The sequence below is a fragment of the Cololabis saira genome, chromosome 20 (assembly GCF_033807715.1).
Source record: "Cololabis saira isolate AMF1-May2022 chromosome 20, fColSai1.1, whole genome shotgun sequence".
In the NCBI taxonomy this organism is placed as follows: domain Eukaryota; kingdom Metazoa; phylum Chordata; class Actinopteri; order Beloniformes; family Belonidae; genus Cololabis; species Cololabis saira.
Window position 1 is genome coordinate 39,147,942 of NC_084606.1, and position 25,825 is coordinate 39,173,766.

General features: G+C 44.1%; 1 protein-coding gene across 1 annotated transcript in view; it reads right to left on the reverse strand.

Annotated features, from left to right (window-relative positions):
- LOC133420537 (ankyrin-2-like) overlaps nt 1-25,825 on the reverse strand; it is a 115,060-nt gene that overhangs the window by 15,461 nt on the left and 73,774 nt on the right. The window contains exons 26-33 of the mRNA XM_061710230.1: nt 25,372-25,670; nt 22,230-22,268; nt 15,829-20,331; nt 14,673-14,750; nt 13,296-13,427; nt 12,347-12,499; nt 12,018-12,252; nt 11,027-11,087 (exon numbers count right to left, since the gene is read on the reverse strand). Of these exons, the coding sequence (XP_061566214.1) occupies nt 11,027-11,087; nt 12,018-12,252; nt 12,347-12,499; nt 13,296-13,427; nt 14,673-14,750; nt 15,829-20,331; nt 22,230-22,268; nt 25,372-25,670 (5,500 nt within the window). The remainder of the gene's footprint in view (nt 1-11,026; nt 11,088-12,017; nt 12,253-12,346; nt 12,500-13,295; nt 13,428-14,672; nt 14,751-15,828; nt 20,332-22,229; nt 22,269-25,371; nt 25,671-25,825) is intronic.

A 25,825-nucleotide genomic window follows, 5' to 3' on the forward strand; every position in this document is an offset into this window, starting at 1 on the left:
ACACAGCATTTCTCTATGTTAGTATCACTGAACAATGAGTAGCACTTTTCTTCATCCAGCATCTCATTATCTTCAGAACAACAGAGTCAGTTTGTCATCAAAGCATGCAGCTTTTAACCCTTGTACTGTCTTCGGCTCAAAATGACCTAATTCTCCTGTTCCTTCTTTCCTCCTGCTCTCTCCTTCCTTCCTTCCTTCCTTCCTTCCTTCCTTCCTTCCTTCCTTCCTTCCTTCCTTCCTTCCTTCCTTCCTTCCTTCCTTCCTTCCTTCCTTCCTTCCTTCCTTCCTTCCTTCCTTCCTTCCTTCTTTCCTTCCTTCCTTCCTTGTTTTCTCCCTTCTTTCCTTCTTTCATCCTGCTCTCTCCTTCTTCCCTTCCTTATTTCTCCCTTCCTTCCTTCCTTCCTTCCTTCCTTCCTTCCTTCCTTCCTTCCTTCCTTCCTTCCTTCCTTCCTTCCTTCCTTCCTTCCTTCCTTCCTTCCTTCCTTCCTTCCTTCTTTCCTCCCTCCTGCGCTCTCCTTCCTTCTTCTCTTCCTCTTTTCTCCCTTCCTTCCTTCCTTCCTCCCTTCCTTCCTTCCTTCCTTCCTTCCTTCCTTCCTTCCTTCCTTCCTTGTTTTCTCCATTCCTTCCTTCCTTCCTTGTTTCCTCCTGCTCTCTCCTTCCTTCTTTCCTTGTTTTCTCCCTTCCTTCCTTCTTTCTTTCCTTCTTTTCATTCTTCCTTCCTTCCTTCTTTCCTCCCTTCTTCTCTTCCTCCTTCCTTGACCCGAAGACAGCACAAGGGTTAAACCATTTAATCACCCAGCGAGTCACAAGACACCATAATATAACACAGCAGCTCAATTATTAAATCACGCCATTTTATTAGTTCATCTCGACATGCCCTTATGAGTTAATAATTAAAAGTAGCTTGTTGATACGAGGTGAGTCTTTGCTGGATAGTCATGCCCTCTGTCTTACCCCGTGAGAGGCTGCCGGGCTCTTCTCTTTCTCACTCTTTACAGCTTTAACTGGTGGTGGCATCACAGAAAACGCTTTTTTCACGTCTTCCTCACAAATAGTGGTTGGTAAACTTGAGAAACTTTCAGCTTCTGGACGATGCACAATCCCTTCTTTGGAAAATAAGACTTCTGATTGTGGTTCATTTATCGGCTGCATGCCACTGTCAAGATGTTTATCGCTGGACATTTCCTCAAAATCTTGAACTATAAATGATGACATTTTCAAATTGGCCTCAGGTGGTGATGAGGGTAATACAGGAGATGCCACTTGGTGTGAGAGTGTTAAGCTCCAGACTGATGTATCAGGACTTTCATAACAAACGTCTAATTCATCTTCAGATCCAATACTTTCAGGGCTTAGAGGTCTAGGGCTATCGTCAATCCAGCATTCAATGGGTAGACTCTCAAAGTCTGATAAGTCTGATGACAACGACAAAGGTGAGGGGGATCTATCAAATGGGGCAGCGTCCAGGAAATAAGAGGATAATATTCTCATAAATTCGGGTACTGGTGAGTCGGGCAGTAGTCGGTGGAATTCACTGACGGATGATACAGATTCAGGAGAGGATGGTCTGTCAGTATCTGCAGCTTTTGATGATATAACCATGAGCTCATAGTCTGAATCTGAATCCAGTGATTCTGGTGAGGATGGTTCGCGTATGGGGGCGTACTCCTCCAACGCTGCAGCAAACTGAGGGATGGGAGAGTCTGGAGACAGCCGCCTCCTCTCGTTGAACTCGGGCAGTGATTCTGGAGATGATGCTCTTTTGTCCGCCATGCTCATGGCCGATTCCACCGTCATAGGTCTGTACTCGAGCGGAGACTCAGATAATGGCCTTTCACTCTCATTCTGACCCTCACACGGAACAAATGGTGGAGATGATGGACAGATTTCTGCAAATAGTGACTGGAAATGAAGTTCCGTGAAGTCTGATGCTTCACCAGGAACACCCCTCTTAGATTCGTCTATATTGCCCCAGGGCTGCATGAATCCTGTTTTATTCTGAAAGGTTTCTCCTGCATACTGAGGATCACGTACTTGAGATATCAGCTTCCACAGCTCAGCGCCATAAATTAGATTGTACCCAGCTACCGCAGTGGCTGAGTAAGGTGTCACTAGTGTTGCTAGAGCAGCAGATGCTGATCTGTGTTCTGTACAACATGGAACTGAGGATTGTGATAAACTCTCAGACTCATCAATTGACTCAGTGGACACTGGAGAGACTGATGTGATTTCCCCCTGTAACATCACTTCCACAGGTGACACGGGTTTGTATTCTGGATTTGACTCAACTGAAAGCGGCCTCTCTCGTGCCGTTGATTGAACTGATTCAGGTGAATCTCGTCTGTCCTCAAGATCAAACGCCACAGACATTAAAAACTCAGTTAAAACATACTCTACATCTGAATCTACGTATTCAGGGGAGGGTGACCTATAGCCAGCATTTATGATTATGTTTTCAGGCACTGCTGCTTTGTACTCAGGTATGGGCGAGTCTGGTGACAAAGCCTGGTATTCGTCTTCAGATGCTCCTGAGCCAGGTGAGGAAGGTCTTCTATCATAAAACAATGGTCCTAGACTAAGAACAAAATATTCAACATCTGAACATGCTGATTCAGGGGATGTTGATCGACTATCAAAAATAACTTCAGATAGTTCTGGCTCTACAAAGTCCGGTAGAGGAGACTCAGGTCTGAGTGACCACACGGATTCAGGAGAGGAAAGCCTTCTCTCCATGAATTGTAATGGCACGTCCGTTTCCAGATCTGATGACACTGATTCAGGTGATGGAGTCCTCAGCTGCCTGTATGGTTTGACAGATTGGTGTACCATAAATTCAGGTATGGGAGAGTCGGGGGAAAGTGGCCTGAAGTCATCTTTTGATGCTATTGAACAAGGAGATACGGCTCTGTCTTCAAAAAGCCAAATCACACACAAATCTGTCTCCAGGTCCTGATCAGAAACCTCTGACTCAGGTGAAGTGGACCTTAAGGTCATATCTGCTCTGGAGAACTCATGTTCTGCCGGTCTAAAGTCAGGTATGGGAGAGTCGGGGGAAAGTGGCCTGAAGCCATCGTTTGATGCTATTGAACAAGGAGATACGGCTCTGTCTTCAAAAAGCCAAGTCACACACAAATCTGTCTCCAGGTCCTGGTCTGAAACCTCTGACTCAGGTGAAGTGGTTCTGTATCTTACTATTAAAATAGTGGCTTCAGTATTGGGGAACTGTGGTACTGGAGAGTCTGGAGACAAACACCTAAGATCAGGATCAGACATCTCAGATTGACGGGAATCTGTTCTGTCCTCCCAATCAAACATCTGGCAAATCAAAGGAGCATATTCTATGTCTGAAAACACTGATTCAGGTGAATTGGACCTGAAGGACAAGCGTGACGTTGAGCATTCAAGTTCTGCCGGTCTAAATTCAGGTATGGGGGAATCAGGCGAAAGTGGTCTAAAGTTATTGCTTGATGCTATTGAACAAGGAGATACGGCTCTGTCTTCAAAAAGCCAAGTCACACACAAATCTGTCTCCAGGTCCTGGTCAGAAACCTCTGACTCAGGTGAAGTGGACCTTAAGGTCATATCTGCTCTGGAGAACTCAAGTTCTGCAGGTCTAAATTCAGGTATGGGAGAGTCGGGGGAAAGTGGCCTGAAGTCATCGCTTGATGCTATTGAACAAGGAGATACGGCTCTGTCTTCAAAAAGCCAAGTCACACACAAATCTGTCTCCAGGTCCTGGTCTGAAACCTCTGACTCAGGTGAAGTGGTTCTGTATCTTACTATTAAAATAGTGGCTTCAGTATTGGGGAACTGTGGTACTGGAGAGTCTGGAGACAAACACCTAAGATCAGGATCAGACATCTCAGATTGACGGGAATCTGTTCGGTCCTCCCAATCAAACATCTGGCAAATCAAAGGAGCATATTCTATCTCTGAAAACACTGATTCAGGTGAATTGGACCTGAAGGACAAGCGTGACGTTGAGCATTCAAGTTCTGCCGGTCTAAATTCAGGTATGGGGGGAATCAGGCGAAAGTGGTCTAAAGTTATTGCTTGATGCTATTGAACAAGGAGATACGGCTCTGTCTTCAAAAAGCCAAGTCACACACAAATCTGTCTCCAGGTCCTGGTCAGAAACCTCTGACTCAGGTGAAGTGGACCTTAAGGTCATATCTGCTCTGGAGAACTCAAGTTCTGCAGGTCTAAATTCAGGTATGGGAGAGTCGGGGGAAAGTGGCCTGAAGTCATCGCTTGATGCTATTGAACAAGGAGATACGGCCCTGTCTTCAAAAAGCCAAGGCAAACACAAATCTGTCTCCAGGTCCTGGTCAGAACACACTGATTCAGGTGAAGTGGACCTGAAGGACAAGTGTGATGTTGAGCATTCAAGTTCTGCCGGTCTAAATTCAGGTATTGGGGAATCAGGCGAAAGTGGTCTAAAGTCATCGCTTGATGCCATTGAACAAGGAGATACGGCCCTGTCTTCAAAAAGCCAAGTCAAACACAAATCTGTCTCCAGGTCCTGGTCAGAACACACTGATTCAGGTGAAGTGGACCTGAAGGACAAGCGTGACGTTGAGCATTCAAGTTCTGCCGGTCTAAATTCAGGTATGGGGGAATCAGGCGAAAGTGGTCTAAAGTCATTGCTTGATGCTATTGAACAGGGAGATACGGCCCTGTATTCAAAAAGCCAAGTCATGCACAAATCTGTCTCCAGGTCCTGATCAGAAACCTCTGACTCAGGTGAAGTGGACCTTAAGGTCATATCTGCTCTGGAGAACTCATGTTCTGCAGGTCTAAATTCAGGTATGGGAGAGTCGGGGGAAAGTGGCCTGAAGTCATCGCTTGATGCTATTGAACAAGGAGATACAGCCCTGTCTTCAAAAAGCCAAGGCAAACACAAATCTGTCTCCAGGTCCTGGTCAGAACACACTGATTCAGGTGAATTGGACCTGAAGGACAAGCGTGACGTTGAGCATTCGAGTTCTGCCGGTCTAAATTCAGGTATCGGGGAATCAGGCGAAAGTGGCCTGAAGTCATCTTTTGATGCTATTGAACAAGGAGATACGGCCCTGTCTTCAAAAAGCCAAGTCACACACAAATCTGTCTCCAGGTCCTGGTCAGAACACTCTGACTCAGGTGAAGTGGTTCTGTATCTTACTATTAAAATAGTGGCTTCAGTATTGGGGAACTGGGGTACTGGAGAGTCTGGAGACAAACACCTAAGATCAGGATCAGACAGCTCAGATTGACGGGATTCTGTTCTGTCCCCCCAATCAAACATCTGGCAAATCAAAGGGGCATATTCTATCTCTGAAAACACTGATTCAGGTGAATTGGACCTGAAGGACAAGCGTGACGTTGAGCATTCAAGTTCTGCCGGTCTAAATTCAGGTATGGGGGAATCAGGCGAAAGTGGTCTAAAGTTATTGCTTGATGCTATTGAACAAGGAGATACGGCTCTGTCTTCAAAAAGCCAAGTCACACACAAATCTGTCTCCAAGTCCTGGTCAGAAACCTCTGACTCAGGTGAAGTGGACCTTAAGGTCATATCTGCTCTGGAGAACTCATGCTCTGCAGGTCTAAATTCGGGTATGGGAGAGTCGGGGGAAAGTGGCCTGAAGTCATCGCTTGATGCTATTGAACAAGGAGATACGGCCCTGTCTTCAAAAAGCCAAGTCAAACACAAATCTGTCTCCAGGTCCTGGTCAGAACACACTGATGCAGGTGAATTGGACCTGAAGGACAAGCGTGACGTTGAGCATTCAAGTTCTGCCGGTCTAAATTCAGGTATGGGAGAGTCGGGGGAAAGTGGCCTGAAGTCATCTTTTGATGCTATTGAACAAGGAGATACGGCTCTGTCTTCAAAAAGCCAAGTCACACACAAATCTGTCTCCAGGTCCTGATCTGAAACCTCTGACTCAGGTGAAGTGGACCTTAAGGTCATATCTGCTCTGGAGAACTCATGTTCTGCAGGTCTAAATTGAGGTATGGGAGAGTCGGGGGAAAGTGGCCTGAAGTCATCGCTTGATGCTATTGAACAAGGAGATACGGCTCTGTCTTCAAAAAGCCAAGTCACACACAAATCTGTCTCCAGGTCCTGGTCAGAACACACTGATTCAGGTGAAATGGTTCTGTATCTTACTATTAAAATAGTGGCTTCAGTATTGAGGAACTGGGGTACTGGAGATTCTGGAGACAAACACCTAAGATCAGGATCAGACAGCTCAGATTGACGGGATTCTGTTCTGTCCTCCCAATCAAACATCTGGCAAATCAAAGGAGCATATTCTATCTCTGAAAACACTGATTCGGGTGAATTGGACCTGAAGGACAAGCGTGACGTTGAGCATTCGAGTTCTGCCGGTCTAAAGTCAGGTATGGGAGAGTCGGGGGAAAGTGGCCTGAAGTCATCGCTTGATGCTATTGAACAAGGAGATACGGCCCTGTCTTCAAAAAGCCAAGTCAAGCACAAATCTGTCTCCAGGTCCTGGTCAGAACACACTGATTCAGGTGAATTGGACCTGAAGGACAAGCGTGACATTGAGCATTCAATTTCTGCCGGTCTAAATTCAGGTATGGGGGAATCAGGCGAAAGTAGTCTAAAGTTATTGCTTGATGCTATTGAACAAGGAGATACGGCTCTGTCTTCAAAAAGCCAAGTCACACACAAATCTGTCTCCAGGTCCTGGTCAGAAACCTCTGACTCAGGTGAAGTGGACCTTAAGGTCATATCTGCTCTGGAGAACTCATGTTCTGCAGGTCTAAATTCAGGTATGGGAGAGTCGGGGGAAAGTGGCCTGAAGTCATCGCTTGATGCTATTGAACAAGGAGATACGGCCCTGTCTTCAAAAAGCCAAGTCACACACAAATCTGTCTCCAGGTCCTGGTCAGAACACACTGATTCAGGTGAATTGGACCTGAAGGACAAGCGTGACGTTGAGCATTCGAGTTCTGCCGGTCTAAATTCAGGTATGGGGGAATCAGGCGAAAGTGGTCTAAAGTCATCACTTGATGCTATTGAACAAGGAGATACGGCCCTGTCTTCAAAAAGCCAAGTCAAACACAAATCTGTCTCCAGGTCCTGGTCAGAACACACTGATTCAGGTGAATTGGACCTGAAGGACAAGCGTGACGTTGAGCATTCAAGTTCTGCCGGTCTAAATTCAGGTATGGGGGAATCAGGCGAAAGTGGTCTAAAGTTATTGCTTGATGCTATTGAACAAGGAGATATGGCTCTGTCTTCAAAAAGCCAAGTCACACACAAATCTGTCTCCAGGTCCTGGTCAGAAACCTCTGACTCAGGTGAAGTGGACCTTAAGGTCATATCTGCTCTGGAGAACTCATGTTCTGCAGGTCTAAATTCAGGTATGGGAGAGTCGGGGGAAAGTGGCCTGAAGTCATCGCTTGATGCTATTGAACAAGGAGATACGGCCCTGTCTTCAAAAAGCCAAGTCAAACACAAATCTGTCTCCAGGTCCTGGTCAGAACACACTGATTCAGGTGAATTGGACCTGAAGGACAAGCGTGACGTCGAGCATTCGAGTTCTGCCGGTCTAAATTCAGGTATTGGGGAATCAGGCGAAAGTGGTCTAAATTCATCACTTGATGCTATTGAACAAGGAGACACGGCCCTGTCTTCAAAAAGCCAAGTCACACACAAATCTGTCTCCAGGTCCTGGTCTGAAACCTCTGACTCAGGTGAAGTGGACTGATAAGCATATGTTTCTATGGAGGCTTGTAGCTCCTTCCCAAACTTTAGAGAGCCTGTCGATTCAGGAGATGATAATCCGGGGATCGATGGCAGCGACACGGGTGAGGAAGACCTAAATTCTGATGCAGAATCAGGTGACAAAGGCTTCTCTTCAAGTACTCGTTTTAATGCCCCTGGATGGTCTGGTCTACTTTCAGTAACACAGCAGACATTTGTAATTACAGGAGCAAACTCAACATCTGTTGGAACTGAGCCAGAAGATACTGAACCAAACCTAATAAATGATGGGAAACGTTCAACTACTGATAGGGCCTCATGTTCATCTCCAGAAGCACCTGAATTAGGTGATAGACATCCCTGTTCATCTGATATTATTATACGTAAGCCATCTTCGTAATCCATATCAGAAAAACAAACTGGCTCAGGTGAATTGGCGAACTCATGTTTTGCATTGCCAGACCCTCCAGGTTGGCTTACAGAGACGTCTACTGCATAATGAGGGTCATAAAGCTGACTTATCATCCGGTGTTCTCTATAGGCTACACCACCCGCTGACTGACTGTCACTGAGGTCGTACAAAGTTGATTCGGGGGAGTCAGTTCTCTGGTCTGTGACGGCCGCTGACATGGGAAACCCATATTTGACATCCGAAGGTGAGGAGGACCTGTTCCCCGAGCCAGCTCTAACTGGCTCAGAGACTGCAGATCTGAAGTCTGGTAGTGGCCAATCTGCTGAATCTACCTCATCGGACATAGCTAGTTCAGGTGAAGAAGGTTGAGACTGTGAAAACTGAAGAACTGAGTCTAACCCCAACTCTTTCCAGGATGCTACAGAATCAGAGCCACACTCTGACTCAGAATCTTGGGTCTTTTCTCTCTCTAAACTACTTTTATCTGTAGTGGCCAACTTCACATTATCCTCTAACTCTCTCTCTCTAATGTCTGAATCTTCGTGAAGATATTCAATTCTTGTTCCAGCATATTTGAAAACCCCTGTTTTACCTAAATACATTTCCCCAACATAGTGAGGATCATGTATTTGAGAGATTAGCTTCCACAGCTCAGCATCATATGTGAGTTTATAGAATGGCACCGTAATTGCTTTCGAAGATTGACTAGTCCCAACTAGTGGTCTCTCTGTGGTCTGTGCTTCTGGTGAGGCAGGTCTCCGCAGAGAAATACTTATGTCTTCATTTGACTGCGGATTTTCAGAATGAAGTGATAATGATCGTTGATGCATTTCCAACATCAGGGGAGAAGTTTTACCTTCTGCAAGCCGTTCCGACTTTACCTGATGAGTTTCTTCTCTGTGAAACTGAGGCGTGCCTGTCTGAGCCAACAATCTTTCTTCTACATACTGTGGATCATGAACTTTAGAGATGAGCTTCCAAGGTTCAGTATCATGAGCTAAACTTAACAGCAAATGTTCAGCTGAAGGTGGAGGAGTATGACTCTGAACTGTAGAAGCTGAATACTTTTGGGGCTGACCTTCGTGTACGTCTGAAGATGAAGTCATTGACTCAGTTAGACCCTCAGATGCAGGTTTTGTTTCTAACCTTTCAACACACGTGTCTCCTGTAACAGATGTTGTTTGTGTGGGTTGACGCAACACGTCTTTGTCAAAAAGCTGGCCAGTTTCAGGATTTGACGATTGCCTGAAATCACTAACTGAGTCGACAGAACCAGGAGACGGTGGCTGGTTTTCAAAGTAAGATGGCAAAGGCTTGGTCTCATGGATAGTATCTGCCAACGCTGACTCTGTGTCTGCTTCATGAGACTGTGGTAGTACTGGTCTGTGGTATTGTTCTGATTCTGATGAAGAAATCATGACCCAGTCGTCATCACTCTCAGCTGATACCTGCTTTGGTTCATGATCTGTAGGTCTGATGTCTGATTCCATATCAGATAGCTCTGCTTCAGGAGAGGATGACATACATTTATAACTTTTAAAACGCTTAGAGGCAGATAGACTAGATTCTGGGACAGGGGAGTCTGCTGAAAGCTGGTAGGTTGCGGTGATGGACCCTACGGATTCAGGAGATGAGGACCAAATCTCGTAGAAATCACAAGTCTCATGTTGTTCAGATGTAAAAACCCAGTGCGCTGTTTCCTCAATCATAGACTCAGGTGATGATGCTCTGTCATCTAAGTCAAACGTTAATGACGGAGGTGACATCGATCTTCCACAGCTGTCGTCACTGCCAGGGGACACCGGTCTCCCAAAAGGCTTTTTATTTGAAACCATTGGTGTTAAAGGCCTTTCCTCTGTGACTACCGTTAACAGCACTTGGGTGCCCCCTGGTGGTTGTTTGTGGACGGAGGCCCCATCAGGCTCCCACGGAAAAACAGGGGGTGGGAGTGGGGACAAGGGCCTAAAGTGAGGAACCGGCGAATCAGGAGTGAGAAAATGCAACTCATTCACTGATGACACAGATTCAGGTGTTGACACTCTGCTCTCTGTGAGCAATATTGCTGTGGTGGAAACCCATTCAGGTGAAGAAGACCTGCCATGAGCCGAGCTTTGAATGGCAGGTATTGACTCACACACATTTTCAAAAGTTGGATCATTTGATTCCTGGGTGAAGGCTGCAGAGGGGATGCTTTCCAGTTTTTCAGACGTCAAAACTGAGGTTGTCTTCTGGGTTTGGCCCATGACATCAAGATCATCTGAAACTGAGGCCTGAGTAACGTCAGCTTTAATTCCAGAGGTTGAAACATCTCTCCTGACTTCTTGAATCATGCTGTCAGAGCATGACAGAGACACATCTTCACTTTCTGAATCCACCAGCTTAACCTCATATCCATACAGAACTTTATAAAGTCTCTGTGACACTTCATCTAGGTGTCTTGTTTGTTCGCCCTGTGTAAATTCGATGCCTCCACTGTCCGGGGGCGCTGAAGCACCCAGAGGTATCTGCTCACCCCGAGGTTGCTGCACCTCCTCCGATTCCTTCAGCTCCATGGACAGGTTCTTGAAATCTTGCTCAGCTTGCTCACATTCGGTCAAACTATCTCCATAATCCGTCAAAGACAGCAGTCGACTTTCGCTTACACCTGTCCGAGAGACGTCGGACGTCTCCCGCCAACTTAACGGTTCTGGTTCTGCAGAGGTGGGAGTTCGTAGACACTCCAAGCTCCAATCCTCTCCCCCCTCGTCCACCCCCTCACATTCAGCATCACCTGGTTCAACAGTAGGGGTGAGGGGTGGGGTGGTCTGAACACACAGCTTGGGTCCCCCTTTGTACACGGGGTCTATCACATGGGATCTGAGCTGGTAGGGAGAGGTGCGGTACAATGTGAACAGAGGACTTACTTGTTTGTAACTGCCTGTGTGCACAGAGTCTGTCACTTCCTCGTATATTCTTTGTGATGGGCTGCATGGGGGGGGGGGGGGGAATACAATATTTAGTCACACAATGACCAATTAATTACAAAATGACAGAAGACACAGCTCATCACAGACTACGTTTACATGCAGTCAAAATTCTGGTTATTGCTAATATTCCGGTTACTGAAACATTCGGAATATTCCGTTTACATGGTAATTAATCATTTGGGATATCTGGATCAAACCAGCGACGCACGGAGAACGTCATGACACAATTACCGTCATTTCCGCTTCTTCTTCCTGTATCCAAATTCAAAACAAATGCTGCTTCGCACAACTTTTCGCTCACTTTCTTTTAAATCTGGCTATCCCGATACTTTCTACTGTCTACAAATTAACCCAGGGCTCATATTCGGGTTTTTAAAAACCCGAATATGAGCAAATTCGGGTTATTCAAAGGGGTTATTGGTGTTTAGATGGCCGTGCAAAACCGGGTTATTGCCAATATTCAGGTTTTAAAAGGGTTATTGACTGCATGGAAACGCAGTCACAGGTATCAGGGAAAGGCTTGAGGACATCCCTGGAACTGGCAGACATCTCTGTTTATGAGTGTACTGATGGTAAGTTACTGTAGAGGCCAGGGGCCGGATTCACAAAACATTCTTAAGAAAGAAAAATCTTCTTAAGTGGGAATTTTTTCTTAAGTTCAGTCTTAAGAAGAAAAAAGAGAAGAAGTCATATTCTCCAAAAAAGTTCTTAAGTTTTTTGTCAACTTTCTTCTTAAGTTTCTTCTTAAGAAAAAACACTTTTGAGTCCTTGAAAATTGACATTTTTATAATACATAAATGTTAGATAAATTTTTGGGGTGAATTTTCATCAAGTCTTGATAGTTTTACTTCAGATCCGTTGGGGTGGTGTATAAGAGCAAAACCACAAAAACTCTCTTGCGGACATCCACGTGTTTTGAATAACTTACAGTGTGATTTCCATCTCCTTTTGAAGATTGTCTTTCTGGACGTTTCTCAGACGGCCTGTTGCGCTGGAGCCCGTCTCAGGCCTTCCTGAGGGTTCGTGAAGCGATGACAAACTGGAGGATAGGTCCTCTGCTGACACCACAGGTACCTCTCTTCCTGAAACTGGACTCCTACCCGTCGCTTCCGTACGCCTGCCCGGTCTGGGACTGTCAATGTCTTCATGGAGGGCAGAGAAACCTGTCCAAGTATACACGGGAGGTGTTAGCGCATCCGAGGCAACTGTTCACACAAACTTGACAAGTTTGTCTCAAACTAATGCTATCAGGAGCACCTTCACTATGGTCCAGAGCTATGGTTTGCTCTATTTCTGCGTAGGTATGTGAAGACGTCTCGTCTTGAGCGGATCTGTTCATGGTGGTTTCAATAAGGTGAACGATGTCCATGCGGTTGATCTTTGTCAGTTTCTTGATAAGAGTTGTTCTTGCTGTAGTAAAAAACAAGTTTAGGAGGATAAGATTCAACTTTAATAATCCCCAAAGGGGAAACTTCATTGCCACCATGGCCACAACAATACAACATAAAACAATCAAGTATACACATTAACAATGTCTCCACCTAGGGACAGCAGTGGATCAATACAACAAAAAATAACTAGAAAATGAGCCCCCAAAAAAGGGAGATAAAAGAAAAAGAATACAAATCCATTTAAAAGTGCAATGTGCAAGACAAGCATAGCAGTAAATTAAACAGCTAAGAATATAGCTGCAATTAAAAGTGCACTGTACAAGAGAATATGGCAGCAAGTTATGACAGTCTAAAAGAGTGGCTGCAGTTTAAAGTGCAATTTGCAGAACAAGGGTTAATATAGCAGCAAGACATGACATCAGCAGTCCAAGTTAAAAAGTCTGGTTGCTGCAGGAACAAAGGACTTCCTAAGTCTCTCTGTGGAGCATCTGGACAAAAGAAGCTTCTACTTCTGCTACTTTTCGAGAGAAAAAAACTGTACAGGGGATGATCATCTTGGGACAGGATAACTCTGAGCTTCCTCCTAGTATAACTGGTACTATAACTGGTACTACTGGTACTACTATGTCAGGCTGCCGCCCCAACAAACAACCGCATAAAAAAGGACACTTGCTAAAATGCCATTATAAAAAACATTTAAAAGGGATCTGCTGATGACAGCTTCACTTTGACGGTGAGCGGCAGCTTTGAGCCTGTAATCGGGTAAAAACTGTAGACTTTCAGAAATGTGGATCATGAACGTGATGATGACTGACCTGCAACGTGATGTCCTTCACTCTCTGCCCACTGGTTCAGCAGGGCATGACTCTGGTCTTGGAGTGAGTTGGGATTTTCAATCCTTATCATGTTGATCCTTTCCTCACTGAAATCCAATTCTCGTGCCAACTCTGAGGGCAAGAAAGAAAATATGGAAACAATTAATTATAAATTAAGACAGTCTTAACCCTTGTGCTGTCTTCAGGTCAAGGAAGGAGAAAGAGAAGAAGGAAGGAAGGAAGGAAGGAAGGAAGGAAGGAAGGAAGGAAGGAAGGAAGGAAGGAAGGAAGGAAGGAAGGAAGGAAGGAAGGAAGGAAGGAAGGAAGGGAGAAAATAAGGAAGGAAGGAAGGGAGAAAACAAGGAAGGAAGGGAGGGAGAAAACAAGGAAGGAAGGGAGAAAAGAAGGAAGGAAGGAAGGAAGGAAGGAAGGAAGGAAGGAAGGAAGGAAGGAAGGAAGGAAGGAAGGAAGGAAGGAAAGAAGGGAGAAAATAAGGAAGGAAGGAAGGAAGGAAGGAAGGGAGGAAGGAAGGAAGGAAGGAAGGAAGGAAGGAAGGAAGGAAGGAAGGAAGGAAGGAAGGGAGAAAACAAGGAAGGAAGGAAGGGAGAAAACAAGGAAGGAAGGGAGAAAAGAAGGAAAGAAGGAAGGAAAGAAGGAAGGAAGAATGAAAAGAAGGAAAGAAAGAAGGAAGGAAGGAAGGAAGGGAGAAAAGAAGGATGGAAGGAACAAAGGAAGGAAGGAAGGAAAGAAGGAAGGAAGGAAGGAAGGGAGGAATGAAGGAAGGAAGGAAGGAAGGAAGGAAGGAAGGAAGGAAGGAAGGAAGGAAGGAAGGAAGGAAGAAAAGAAGGAAGGAAGGAAAGAAGGAAGGAAAGAAGGAAGGAAGGAAGAATTAAAAGAAGGAAGGTAAGAAGGAAGGAAGGAAGGGAGAAAAGAAGGATGGAAGGAAGGAATGAAGGAAGGGAGAAAAGAGGAAGGGAAGATGGAAGGAAAGAGCAGGAGGAAAGAAGGTAGGAAGGGAAAAAAGAAGGAAGGAAGGAAGGAAGGAAGGAAGTAAGGAAGTAAGGAAGTAAGGAAGGAAGGAAGGAAGGAAGGAAGGAAGGAAGGAAGGAAGGAAGGAAGGGAGAAAAGAGGAAGGGAAGAAGGAAGGAAAGAGCAGGAGGAAAGAAGGTAGGAAGGGAAAAAAGAAGGAAGGACGGAAGGAAGGAAGGAAGGGAGAAAAGAGGAAGGGAAGAAGGAAGGAGAATTAGGTCATTTTGACCCAAAGACAGTCCAAGGGTTAAGGGAATATGGACATTTTGTGGCTTCTTTTGAGAGAGCTAACTACAAGTGTAGATGTCAAGCTTGGTACTTTTAACCAGCGCTGTTAAGGGGACTCACCTGTCCAGCTGAAGCCCAGGTGGTCGGCCACAATGGCCAACTGTTGCTCTTTTCTCTCTGCTTCATCCTGTGGATCTACTGCAAATACCACCAGACAGCCATGAACGGTCAAAGCAGCAAGCTTGACCAAGTCAAGTTACAAGTACAAACTCTGTCTTCAAATAACTTTCACTGGCTTTCTTGTTTCTGGGCCTTTGACAGCTCGCTTGACGTTTATAATGTATATATTTAATCAAACTGCATATTGTAAAACATGAACATAATGTGTCTGGAAAGACAAGTTGTGATACATGAGCTGGTGACTCTAATATTGAGAAATCAAAATTTCAGTGTCAAGAAAAGTCCTGCCATCGAAGGTGTTGGTATATTAAAGGGTCAATTCCAAAACTGTGATCAACTGTGAAAGATGATAACAACAGAATCTATTCACAATAGAAGACAGAAAACATCTACTGTTTAAACTGAGATTTTAACCACTTTGAGACCATTTGTTTTTTAGGGTAGGTCTTGCATATCTCAGCAAGACACTGCAAATCTACACTGCATCCATTAAAAGAGCATGGTTTCATAGCAGAACCAATTGAAAACATTCAGTTCATTATAAAACAAAAAAATGTAAGAAAGTTGAGGACCATTGAGGAATCCAGATTGGAACAACATTCCCACCTCAAAAACTCCAGCAAATGGTCTCCTCGGTTACCCCACATCTATTGACTATTGTGTCAAAGTGGTAAACACTGTCTCAATTTCTTTGAGAAGTGCTGCTACCTTCAAATTTAAAGACTTTCTTCCCCTACAGACGATACTTTTTCCTCATTTCCTTCAAACATTTGGTATGCTTTCTATGTACCATTGTGAATAAAACATTGTTTTTCTATTTTGGGGGGAAATATGGGTTATATTTTCCTTTTGGTCTGTAAAAGGTTTAGCCATAAAAAGTTCCATAATGCCTTTAAGTCAATCTTGAGATTTTTCAGCACACAGAAAGAAAGAAAGAAAGAAAGACAAACACAAACACAGCTCAGGAAACACAACAACACGGGTTCTTCATCTACAACGGGACATAACTACGAGAGACAGAGAGGCAGCACCTTTACAGCTAGTAGACTAATGAGGCACAAGCGATAGATAATATTCCCTTAAACTGGGGGGATACCTTGACTTTGGACTTTATCGTCTGGGATTCGCTGCATCTGTGTCTCAACAGGGTCGTCCCACTGTGGTCTAATGGGAAAGATGTCTCCTGAGGGAGGGAATTGCAGCACTGGGAAAGTTTCTCTTTCTATAACCGAAGGATCAATGAGACTGCTCTCATCGTCTGAGAGGGCGGATATGGCCTCTTGCTCTTTCTCCGCCTCTGCCTGTGCCAACCTCGCCACGAGCTTGGCCGCTTCGTCACTTATCTCTTCAAAGAACTCATTGGACTGTTTACGTGGTTCACTTTTCTCTTTAGTAGGTGTTGTCAAATGAGACGACGGACCACTTTTGCCTCGAACTGGCAATCTGGACTGGAAGGCTTTCGATTTTGATGACTCTGCACTTTTAGGAGACGACCTTGGAGACTCCCCCTCGCAGAAGCTCTTGGCTTTTGAAGATGTCGCCTTGGTTTTGACCTCCATAGAGGGACCCGCGTCTGTCTCAGATTTCCTCCTTGCGTCCTTTTTGACAGGGACCTTAAGCTTTTTATCTTGATTAGATTCAGCACGTTTGATATTGGTATCCACCTTGCTAGCCTTGATGGGAATTCTGGATTTAGAATCTGAAATGAAAGAGGCTTCTTTTTTGGGAGTAGTTGATAAGGCAGTTGTATGAGATAGAGAAGGAATCATAGATTTGCCTCGACCTTGGGAAGTTGACTTAGCTTGGGTTTTGACTGTTTTCTTAGCACTACTGGAAGCACTTTGCTTGGACTTGCCTGATGTTTTGGGGGTTTCTATGACTAACTGTGCCTCTTCCGGGGAGGAGTCTGAGGATTCCTGCCCCTGCTCTGAGTAAACTGATCTAGTGATAGTGGTTTCTGCAGTCTGTACATTTGTTATAATTTGTTCAGAGCAACTTGTGTCTAAATATATGGATCCTTCATTTTTACTCTGGTCCGCTTTACTCTCTAGAAGTTCAGGCGGTGCCTGATCTTTATTCATGGGTTTGGTTGAAGCTGCAATGCCCATTTTAGGGATTTTAGATTTGGACGCATCGTCTTTAGAGCTTGGCTGATCCCTTTCAGGCGGGGAGTGAGAATGTGATTCAAGAGTCTCTTTTGGTACCTCATCTTCCTCAGTCTTGACCTCGAGGGTTAGATTGAGGCCAACTTCAGGATCTGCTGCTGATCTACCTTCTTGCATGGGCTCTTCCAAGACAGGCTCTTCTAAAGGTTGTTCTCCTATTTGGAAAAAGGCAAAACCACCCCCTTCTTCCTCATAGCTTCTCTTAGTCATATCAATAGCACCACTTCGGGTCATCTCAAATAGCTTTCCTTCTTGGAAGAGAAAAGGATTTGGTTCACTAGTAGGAGTGCCTTCTTCTGTTGGTGTTCTACCAGGTGTGGTGTCTGGAGTTGCTTGCAGAGACTGACGGTCAACTGCCAGATTCAGGATCTTTTGTTCTTCCTCTTTTACACGAGCTGCAAAAGTGGCATCATCCTCTCGCATTGCAGACCAGGAGTCACTGTCCACCCTTGCAGTGACGCCTTTTGATTCCGTTTTTGGGAGATCCAGTGCCCCATCTTCTCCATCTCCATCATTGATACAAATCTCCAGTGTTGTTTGACCTGTCGCAACAGATGCACTCAGTTCCGTATCTGGTGCTCCTGAACCGGCACGTTGATCTCCTTTCACTTCATCTGTTACATTGCTAGATGGTTTTTGACTACCCGCCTGTCCCCCACTAACGGCCAACATTTCACCATCCTCATCATCTCCTTTATTTTCTTTCGACTTCCTTAAGCTCTCCTCCTTTTGTTCATCAGTCCTATTTTCAGCGTCCGTTGTTGGTGTTATTTCGGTGCTAACGACGGATGATGGGCTGCTTTCTCCAGTTTCCAGTGGGAGCTTTGAGGGAAGCTGTTCTGAGACAGAGTGAGGCCCCTCTGAAGTGAAAGTGGCTGAAGTTGTGGCCTCTTTGATGTGGGGTCCATCATGCAAACCTGCTGAAAAACGAGAGGGAGGTTGTACTTTAATACCGGGATCAATGAAAAAAGCTAATTTTGAATCCTCAGTGGGTCTACTCAGCCCACATTCACTTTGCAAAAGCTTCTCACTGGTGGGCTCTAAGTTTTCACAGCTGTCATCCCCTATTTTGAGATCAGATGAGAGAACCAAATCTTTTCTAGAGTTCTTTATTCTCTTTGCGTCTTGTTCCATTTCATCAAATGTTTTGATTTTGGCTGCCATTTTAAACATCTCCTCCTCTGGAGTGATCTTTCTCTTAGCTTCATAGCTGTCTGCTGTATCCTCTTCTTCTGGGTCTTCGGGGATGACAGATGGTTCGGATGGAACAGAGAGGAATGCATTGTCTGGGAGTTTGGGGTTAACCTCATAACTTACCTCTTCAGAACTAGGAGTTTCAGGGGAAAGGGGACTCTTACCGGAACTCGTGATCTGAGATGTCTGCTCGCAACTGTCATCATCAGCGCTACCCTCGTGGTCTCGAAGCAGCCTACCGCGCAATGCGTCTTGGGGGAATTCAGCAGCTTTGGTGGGTTCTGGATGACTAGAGGGTTTACTCGGTGGATGGAATATGGATGGGAAGGATGGGTGGCTTATTTGCTCTACAGGGCTGCTCTCTAGGGAGTCATGAGGGGGGGATTCTTTGGTTGGACTGGGTTCAATAGAGTCTGGGGACTTATGGGAAGAATTCTCTTCCATTAGAGGACTACCTTCTAGAGAGTCTCTGTGGCTTATTGTCAAAGAGTCATCAGCTAATGGACTGAGAGCATCTGCTTCTTGTTTCAAAGTAAGGTCTAAGCTTTCACGGTGCTGAGATGGGGATCTAGAGGCTGGAGAACCAACTAATGACAATGCTAATGGACGATCAGGGCTATCGTCATCGCTAAGAAATGTTTCTACAGTCTCTGAAACTCTTTTTGTAAGTTTCGGAGGTTTAGATTGCATAGACCCACTCCTAACAGATATGGACTCACTTGTTGCGTGGTCATCTGCTGCATCGCTGGAAGAGACAGGAAGGGTCAGTTCTGTAGTCAGTTGCTCACCAGTGGGACCTACAACAGAGTCCCCAGACACCTCTGCATCTTTAATGTCTTTTTTAACTTTTCTGGCAACTGATGCTGAATCTGTAGACTTCTGTGGTCCAGTCAAACTTTCAGGGCTTGTGCCTGGAGTTGCCAGACCTTCATGTTTGCAACTTTCCTCTGAGCTCAGGTGAGGGGTTCCATCTCCAGAACTGGCGCTTAGTGAGTCTGCCACAGCTTCATGTTTAAAGCTGTCAGAGCTGTCGTCAAGGCCACCGTTTCCAAAGTCGGCAGTTTCAGTTAGCTGCCAGTGGACAGCAGCTGACTTCTCCGATGGCATGGAGTCCAGTGATACTTCTTTTTCTTGCGCGACAACTGAGGTTACTTTGGTCACAGTTTTGGAGTGGACAGTTTCAGTTTTTGTGGTTTTCTGTGATGTAGAGGCTGTTTTGAGCTCAAATAACCCAGACTTTCTCTTTGAGGGGTCCTGCCCACTCTGGAATGCTTGCATCAGCTCCTTTACTGACACAGTCTCCTCAAGTTTTTCAGATTCAGCTTTATGGGGTTTAGGGGGTGGTGGTGGTTTGGATTTAGGGCTTTCTTTGGCTTTTGGAGAGGGTTTGCTCATTACGGGCAAATGTGAAGGCTTGCTTCCAGTGACCTTTTTGGACTTTTGCTCTGCTTCTACTTTTTGTTGTAAGGCTTTTACTTTGTCCTTTATTGATCCAATGGGCGTTTCTTCAATTACAGGGGACACCGGTGAGGCTTTCTCAGTAGTAGGCACAGTTAAAGAAGCGCATGTTTCTGTGGTTTCCTCAGCCTTCCCCTGGTCTTTCCCCTTCCTTCTCACTGGCTTTTTAACATCACCAGTAGTCGTTCTCTCATGAACTTTAGTTGGAGTGGTTGGTTTTCCACTTTTGCGTAGAACGACATCAGTGAATTTTTCTTGTACACCTGTCTCTTTTTTAGTCTTTACTTTGGAGCTTACTGGTGCGTCCAGGAGGTACTCTTTAAGGTCACCACTGCCTTTTATGGCTTTAGGTCTGGGCACTCCCCTGTTAGTTCTGCTTTCACGTAAAACTGGCTCTTGAACTTCTAAGGATGCCATTGTCTTGGCGTCTTCTACCTCACTATCAGAAAGGAGAACCCAGTCCTCGGCAATTGTTGGTGTGTTCGCTGCCTCCTCTCCCACCTCACCCTGATAGGTTCCACTCCTCAGTATCTCACTGACTTTCTCTAAGTCCTCTTTGACTTTCTCTAAGTCTTTTTCCATTATTTCTAATGGTTCTCCAGAAACATCCTCAGTCCCTTTCTCTAGAGCACACCCTCCGATGGGAGGGGATTTCTCTCTTGAGTCTGCCGTCAAAATGGCAGTCATTTTGATCAAATCTTGTTTCATCTCTGACACGTCGGAAAGAAGATCTGGTTCTCGAATCAGCTCAGATTTCAGGCCTGACGTCTCCGTCTCTTCATCTTCCATTATGGAAGAAGAACAAGTAAGGAGTAAAAAAAGTCAAAAATGTAAATGAAAGGAGACAGACATTGGAGAAGGAGGTCAGGATAAGACTGGAAAACACTGTAGGGATCATAAGTTTCACAGCAGGTTCTATACAACATAACAGGAATTCGGCTTTTACTTTCTTTACTGTGATACAGCAAAGAGTCAATAAAAACAATGGGGAAAAATATGAGCAGGAAATAACTTGCGCATACACTCGCACCCACACTCACATGACAAACTATGACGCAGAACGGAAATACACAAAAGAAAAACTGCACCAGCTGTGAATGAGCTCATAGAAGAAAAAGAAACATCAAAGAAACAACATCAAACTATCTCAAGATTGCTTAAATGTGTGACAAATGTCACTGTGATGACAGGAAAATGGCTTGAACACAACTGAGTATGACAGTTACGTCAATTAAAGAAAGCCAGTGATGAGCTAAACACACGATGATTTGACTTAAACAAATTAGAATCACAGAATGTAAAACACAATAACATCTAAAATACTAAAAATAAAATATAGTTCTATAGACTGAGAACGTAAATAACACAAAAACACAACAAAAAACACAAGAAAACAGTGATTTAATGGGGAATTCCAAAATCAAGATAAAAAACAAAAATATCAAAAATAACTTATAACTCGTTAATAACATGTCATCACACGCACACACATACACACACACACACACATTTATGTAAGGCAAGTTATTTCCATGCAAAGCAAAGGGAAGGGCTGATGGAAAGAGAATGGAAAAGGGAATGGAGTGAGCAGACAGTCAAAGTCATGACTGCTTTTAAAATGTAAGAGCCAATGAGCAATAAGTGCTCGACCCCAACTGTAGCGCGTTCCTGAAAACCTACGAGGAATTTCCCTCAGTAACATATAATCCTCTGATGTCACATATGTTTTACCTACAGCGGCAAGAAAAAGTGTCCAAAGCCCTTGGAAATAATTTCTGCAGTAATTTGCTAGTAAAGTACGGAAGAGTATTAGGGCCATGGAGTAGAAAAAATATTTGAGAGGGGAAGATTTTTTTTTATTGTGCACTTCGAGAAAAAAGTTGAAATGTCGACATTAATGTTGAAATACAATTTCAAGAATAAAGTGAAAATTTTGTGAATAAAGTCGAAATTTTGCCTTTTTTCCCTCAACATTTCGATGTACTTATTAACCTGACTGGTTGAGAAAAAAGTCGAAATGTCGAGAATAAAGTCGAAATGTCGAGAATAAAGTCGAAATGTTGAGAATAAAGTTGAAGTACAATTTCGAGAAAAAAGTTGAAATGTTGAGAAAAAAGTCAAAATTTTGTGAATAAAGTTGAAATTTTGACTTTATTCTTGAAATAGTATTTCCACATTAATCTCGACATTTCGATTTTTTTCTCGACATTTCGACTTTTTTCTCGAAGTACACAATAAAAAAAAATCTTCCCCTCTCGAATATTTTTTCTACTCCATGGCCCTAATACTCTTCCGTAGTAAAGTGTTAAGGCATTGACAGAAATTGATAATTTAATGCCAAATTAATGCAGAAAACCAGTTTTTCTGGCCAATGTAGAACATAAGCATTTCCACATGAATTTAGAAGTTTTTTACATTTATTACATGAACAAAGCGTGGAGGGAGGGAGGGATTCAGTGGTCTAGGGGTTTACTACTGCTTCATCTTCAAACTAGAACCACTGCTAGAGTACGACTACAATCACAGCCTCTGTTTATTTTCGCCGGGTCCTCATTTGTGCTTCGTTTTTTCTGCAAATGCATAAAGTGCATTTGAGCAGATAGACCAGATGCTACTGCTAGGAAACAGGGGCCGTTATACAAACATCACAGAGCGAGCAGCTCAGCTTTCGTGTACATACGTAGAGGACAGTGTGTCGCTCTTTCCCCGCACGTCCCAGCTTAAACAGCGAAGGTGAGAGAGGGTTAAAGGCATGACAAAGATGCAGGCGTGAAGTTCAAAAAGAACAGCAACTCAGGAGAAAAGTGAAGCTTCAGGAGAAGCGTGACATGAACATGAAGATGAGTGACGAGACAGATTCATAAGCAGCTAAAAGGCTTGGACGGCATGCAAACAGTCTCAGTGTGGGCTGCACGGTTACGCTTTAGTTCATATTCTGCTTTCTATTAACCCTGGTGCTGTCTTCAGGTCAAGGGAGGAGGAAGAGAAGAAGGGAGGAAAGAAGGAAGGAAGGAAGGAAGGAAGGAAGGAAGGAAGGAAGGAAGGAAGGAAGGAAGGAAGGAAGGAAGGAAGGAAGGAAGGAAGGAAGGAAGAATGAAAAGAAGGAAAAAAGAAGCAAGGAAGGGAGAATGAAAAGAAGGAAAGAAAGAAGGAAGGAAGGGAGAAAAGAAGGATGGAAGGAAGGAAGGAAGGAAGGAAGGAAGGAAGGAAGGAAGGAAGGAAGGAAGGAAGGAAGGAAGGAAGGAAGGAAGGAAGGAAGGAAGGAAGGAAGGACGGACGGACGGAAGGAAGGAAGGAAGGAAGGAAGGAAGGAAGGAAGGAAGGAAGGAAGGAAGGAAGGAAGGGAGGGAGGAAGGAAGGAAGGAAGGAAGGAAGGAAGGAAGGAAGGAAGGGAGAAAGGAGGAAGGAAGGAAACTAGGAAAGAAGGAAGGGAGAAGGAAGGAGAAAGCAGGAGGAAAGAAGGAAGGGAGAAGGAAGGAGAGAGCAGGAGGAAGGAAGGAAGGGAGAAGGAAGGAGAGAGCAGGAGGAAAGAAGGAACAGGAGAATGAGGTCATTTTGACCCGAAGACGGTACAAGGGTTAAGTTTATTCGATCACTCACACAGTATCAACACTTCTGATATTAGCTTCTTTGATAACGACAATCAATATTATTAGCATATAAATGTTAAATAAAAAAAACAAAACACTAAATGTCTTACATTTCTCGAACATCCTGCTGGTCTGAAAAAGAAAATGCAAAATGTACAGTTAGTTTGTTAATAAAAGAGAAACTACTACTTCAGGTTTGTCACGAACAACCAACATCACAACATCAACAGTAAACGATGTACACAGATCTGGAGTAGATCAATCAACGACTCCACAAACGTTGGGACTCTGCATGAAATGCAAGTAAACACAGAATGTAAAGATCTGTAAATCTCAAAAAGCCACATTTGAGTCACAACAGAAAAAGCATCACAAATGTTGAGAGTGATACATTTTACACTTTCATGTAAAATATTTACTTATTTTGATTTTGATGGCAGCAACAAGTCTCAAAAAAGGTTGAAGGCTGGAAAGGTGGACCAAGCAAGAAGCACCCGGAGAAACATTTACAACTGAGAACAGCTAGGTGGCATGATTGGTCTCAGAAGTGAAGCCAAATAACGAGGTTCACCAATCTCTGAAAACTGAGCGTGCACATTACGAACCATTTCAGATCATCTAAAATGGAATGAAGCAAAGAAGAATATGGTCCTATGACCTGTCAAATGAAAATGGTAGATTCTTTTTTGACACCTTGGACACCAGGTCCTCCGTACTAAAAAGGAGTGGGGTCATCATGCTCGTAAAGGTCCTGCAGCTTTCAGCAAGACAATGACTACGTTTACATGCAGTCAAAATTCAGGTTATTGCTAATATTCCGGTTACTGAAACATTGGGAATATTCCGTTTACATTAGTAATTAATCATTCGGGATATCTGGATCAAACCAGCAACGCACGGAGAAGGTGATGACACAATTCCCGTCATTTCTGCTTCTTCTTCCTGTATCCAAATTCAAAACAAATGCTGCTTCGGGCAACTTTTCTCTCACCTTCTTGTAAATCTTCTATCCCGGTACTTTCTACCATCTACAAATGCAGAAATGTTCATATCCTTCATTACATTTATGAAGTGATTAGTCTCCTCCTGGTCTTGGTTTCTCCGTGTTTAGAAGAACTTCCTGGACTCAAAAGACCAGGATTCCTTGTGAACAGAGCATGTGCAGAAAACTAATTCCTGTTCCGTTTGATGGGGATATTCCGTTTACATGACCCAATATTCTGACCTGGCAATAAAGCTTTTTCTGATTCTGATTCTGTTTCTGATTCGGTTTTAAAAGGAGTAACCCAGGGCTCATATTCAGGTTTTTAAAAACCCCAATATGAGAAAATTCAGGTTATTCAAAGTAGTCTAGATGGAAAGTGGGGTCCACGCGCACCCCCCGGATTTTTTTATGCCACCTGATTTTTTTTAATCCTTTAAATGTCTAGTTTCAGAATTTGGTCAGTGCCAAGATCAACTAATGTCTGAAAGGCTTCGTTTTCACACTTAATTGCATCTAACTCCAGACCAGAAAATTGAAATTTGAGATTGGCAAAGTAGCATATCCTATCATACATACAAGCCACAGAGACTAATAACACATTTATTTTTGCTGCAACCACCGAGCAACGACCAAAACAATCTAGCAACCACCTAGCAACCACTTTTAAGACCCTAACTACCCTAGCAACCACCCTAGCAACCACACCTAAAAGAACTTAAAACCTCCTTGGTCTAGAAGGAAAATGGGTTTCAAGGGTAACCCCTATTATTTATGTCATCTACTTTTTGTTATCATCAAAGTGTCTTCTTTCAGAATTTGTCAGGTGCCAACCTGAAATCATCTCCCAAAGGTTTTATTTTTTATCCTTGTACTGCGAACCCCGACCAGAAAACTCTAAACACCGACATAGTATGTGGTGCAACTTTTGTCCTAAACAACTTACAGAGACAAATTAATACATTTTCCAAGCCAACTCTGATAGGCCATCACGTAGCAACCACCTTTAAGACCCTAGCAACCACCCTAGCAACCGCCTCTGTAAGTTGTTTAGGACAAAAGTTACACCACATTGTAGAGACAAATGAATATATTTACCCAGGCAACTCTGGTAAAATGAACACAATAAAATAATTGTTTATTACATTTGACTACACACTGACTGTTTAAAACAAAAATCGTAAATAAAAAGCCAAAAAATGTGTGTAGGATGCAGTTAACTTGTGACTAATCGTCAAATTCGCCATCACTGAGGAGATCTTCTATCTCTATTTCTTTCATTTCTAAGTTTTCATCATTCTTATACTCGTTGTCCTCTTCATCACCAGATATGTTGTTGTTGACAGCATCGGCTCCCATGTCAAGAGCCGCCTGCTCTTCCACCTCAGCTCTTTGAGCCAGTAACTCGACAAGAGTAGGAGGGAGGATGGGTCCCATTGTCCATATGGGTTCCAGTACCTCTTCGTCTGTTTTCTCCCAGCCCATGCCCGGGTCATATGCGTTTGGGCTTTCCATTATTGCCTCGGCTGCTCTCTTATAGCATGCCACCCTGTAGTTAGCCCGTTGCAAATGGGGGATGAGACAGGCTTTGGGAGGAGGCAGGCGTTCAAGGTCTACTTTCGACCTAGAGTCCAGGACCTTCTCGCTACCAACCATCTTCCTCAGCATCTTCGCTCGTGCTGCATCAACCGATGTTATTCGTGG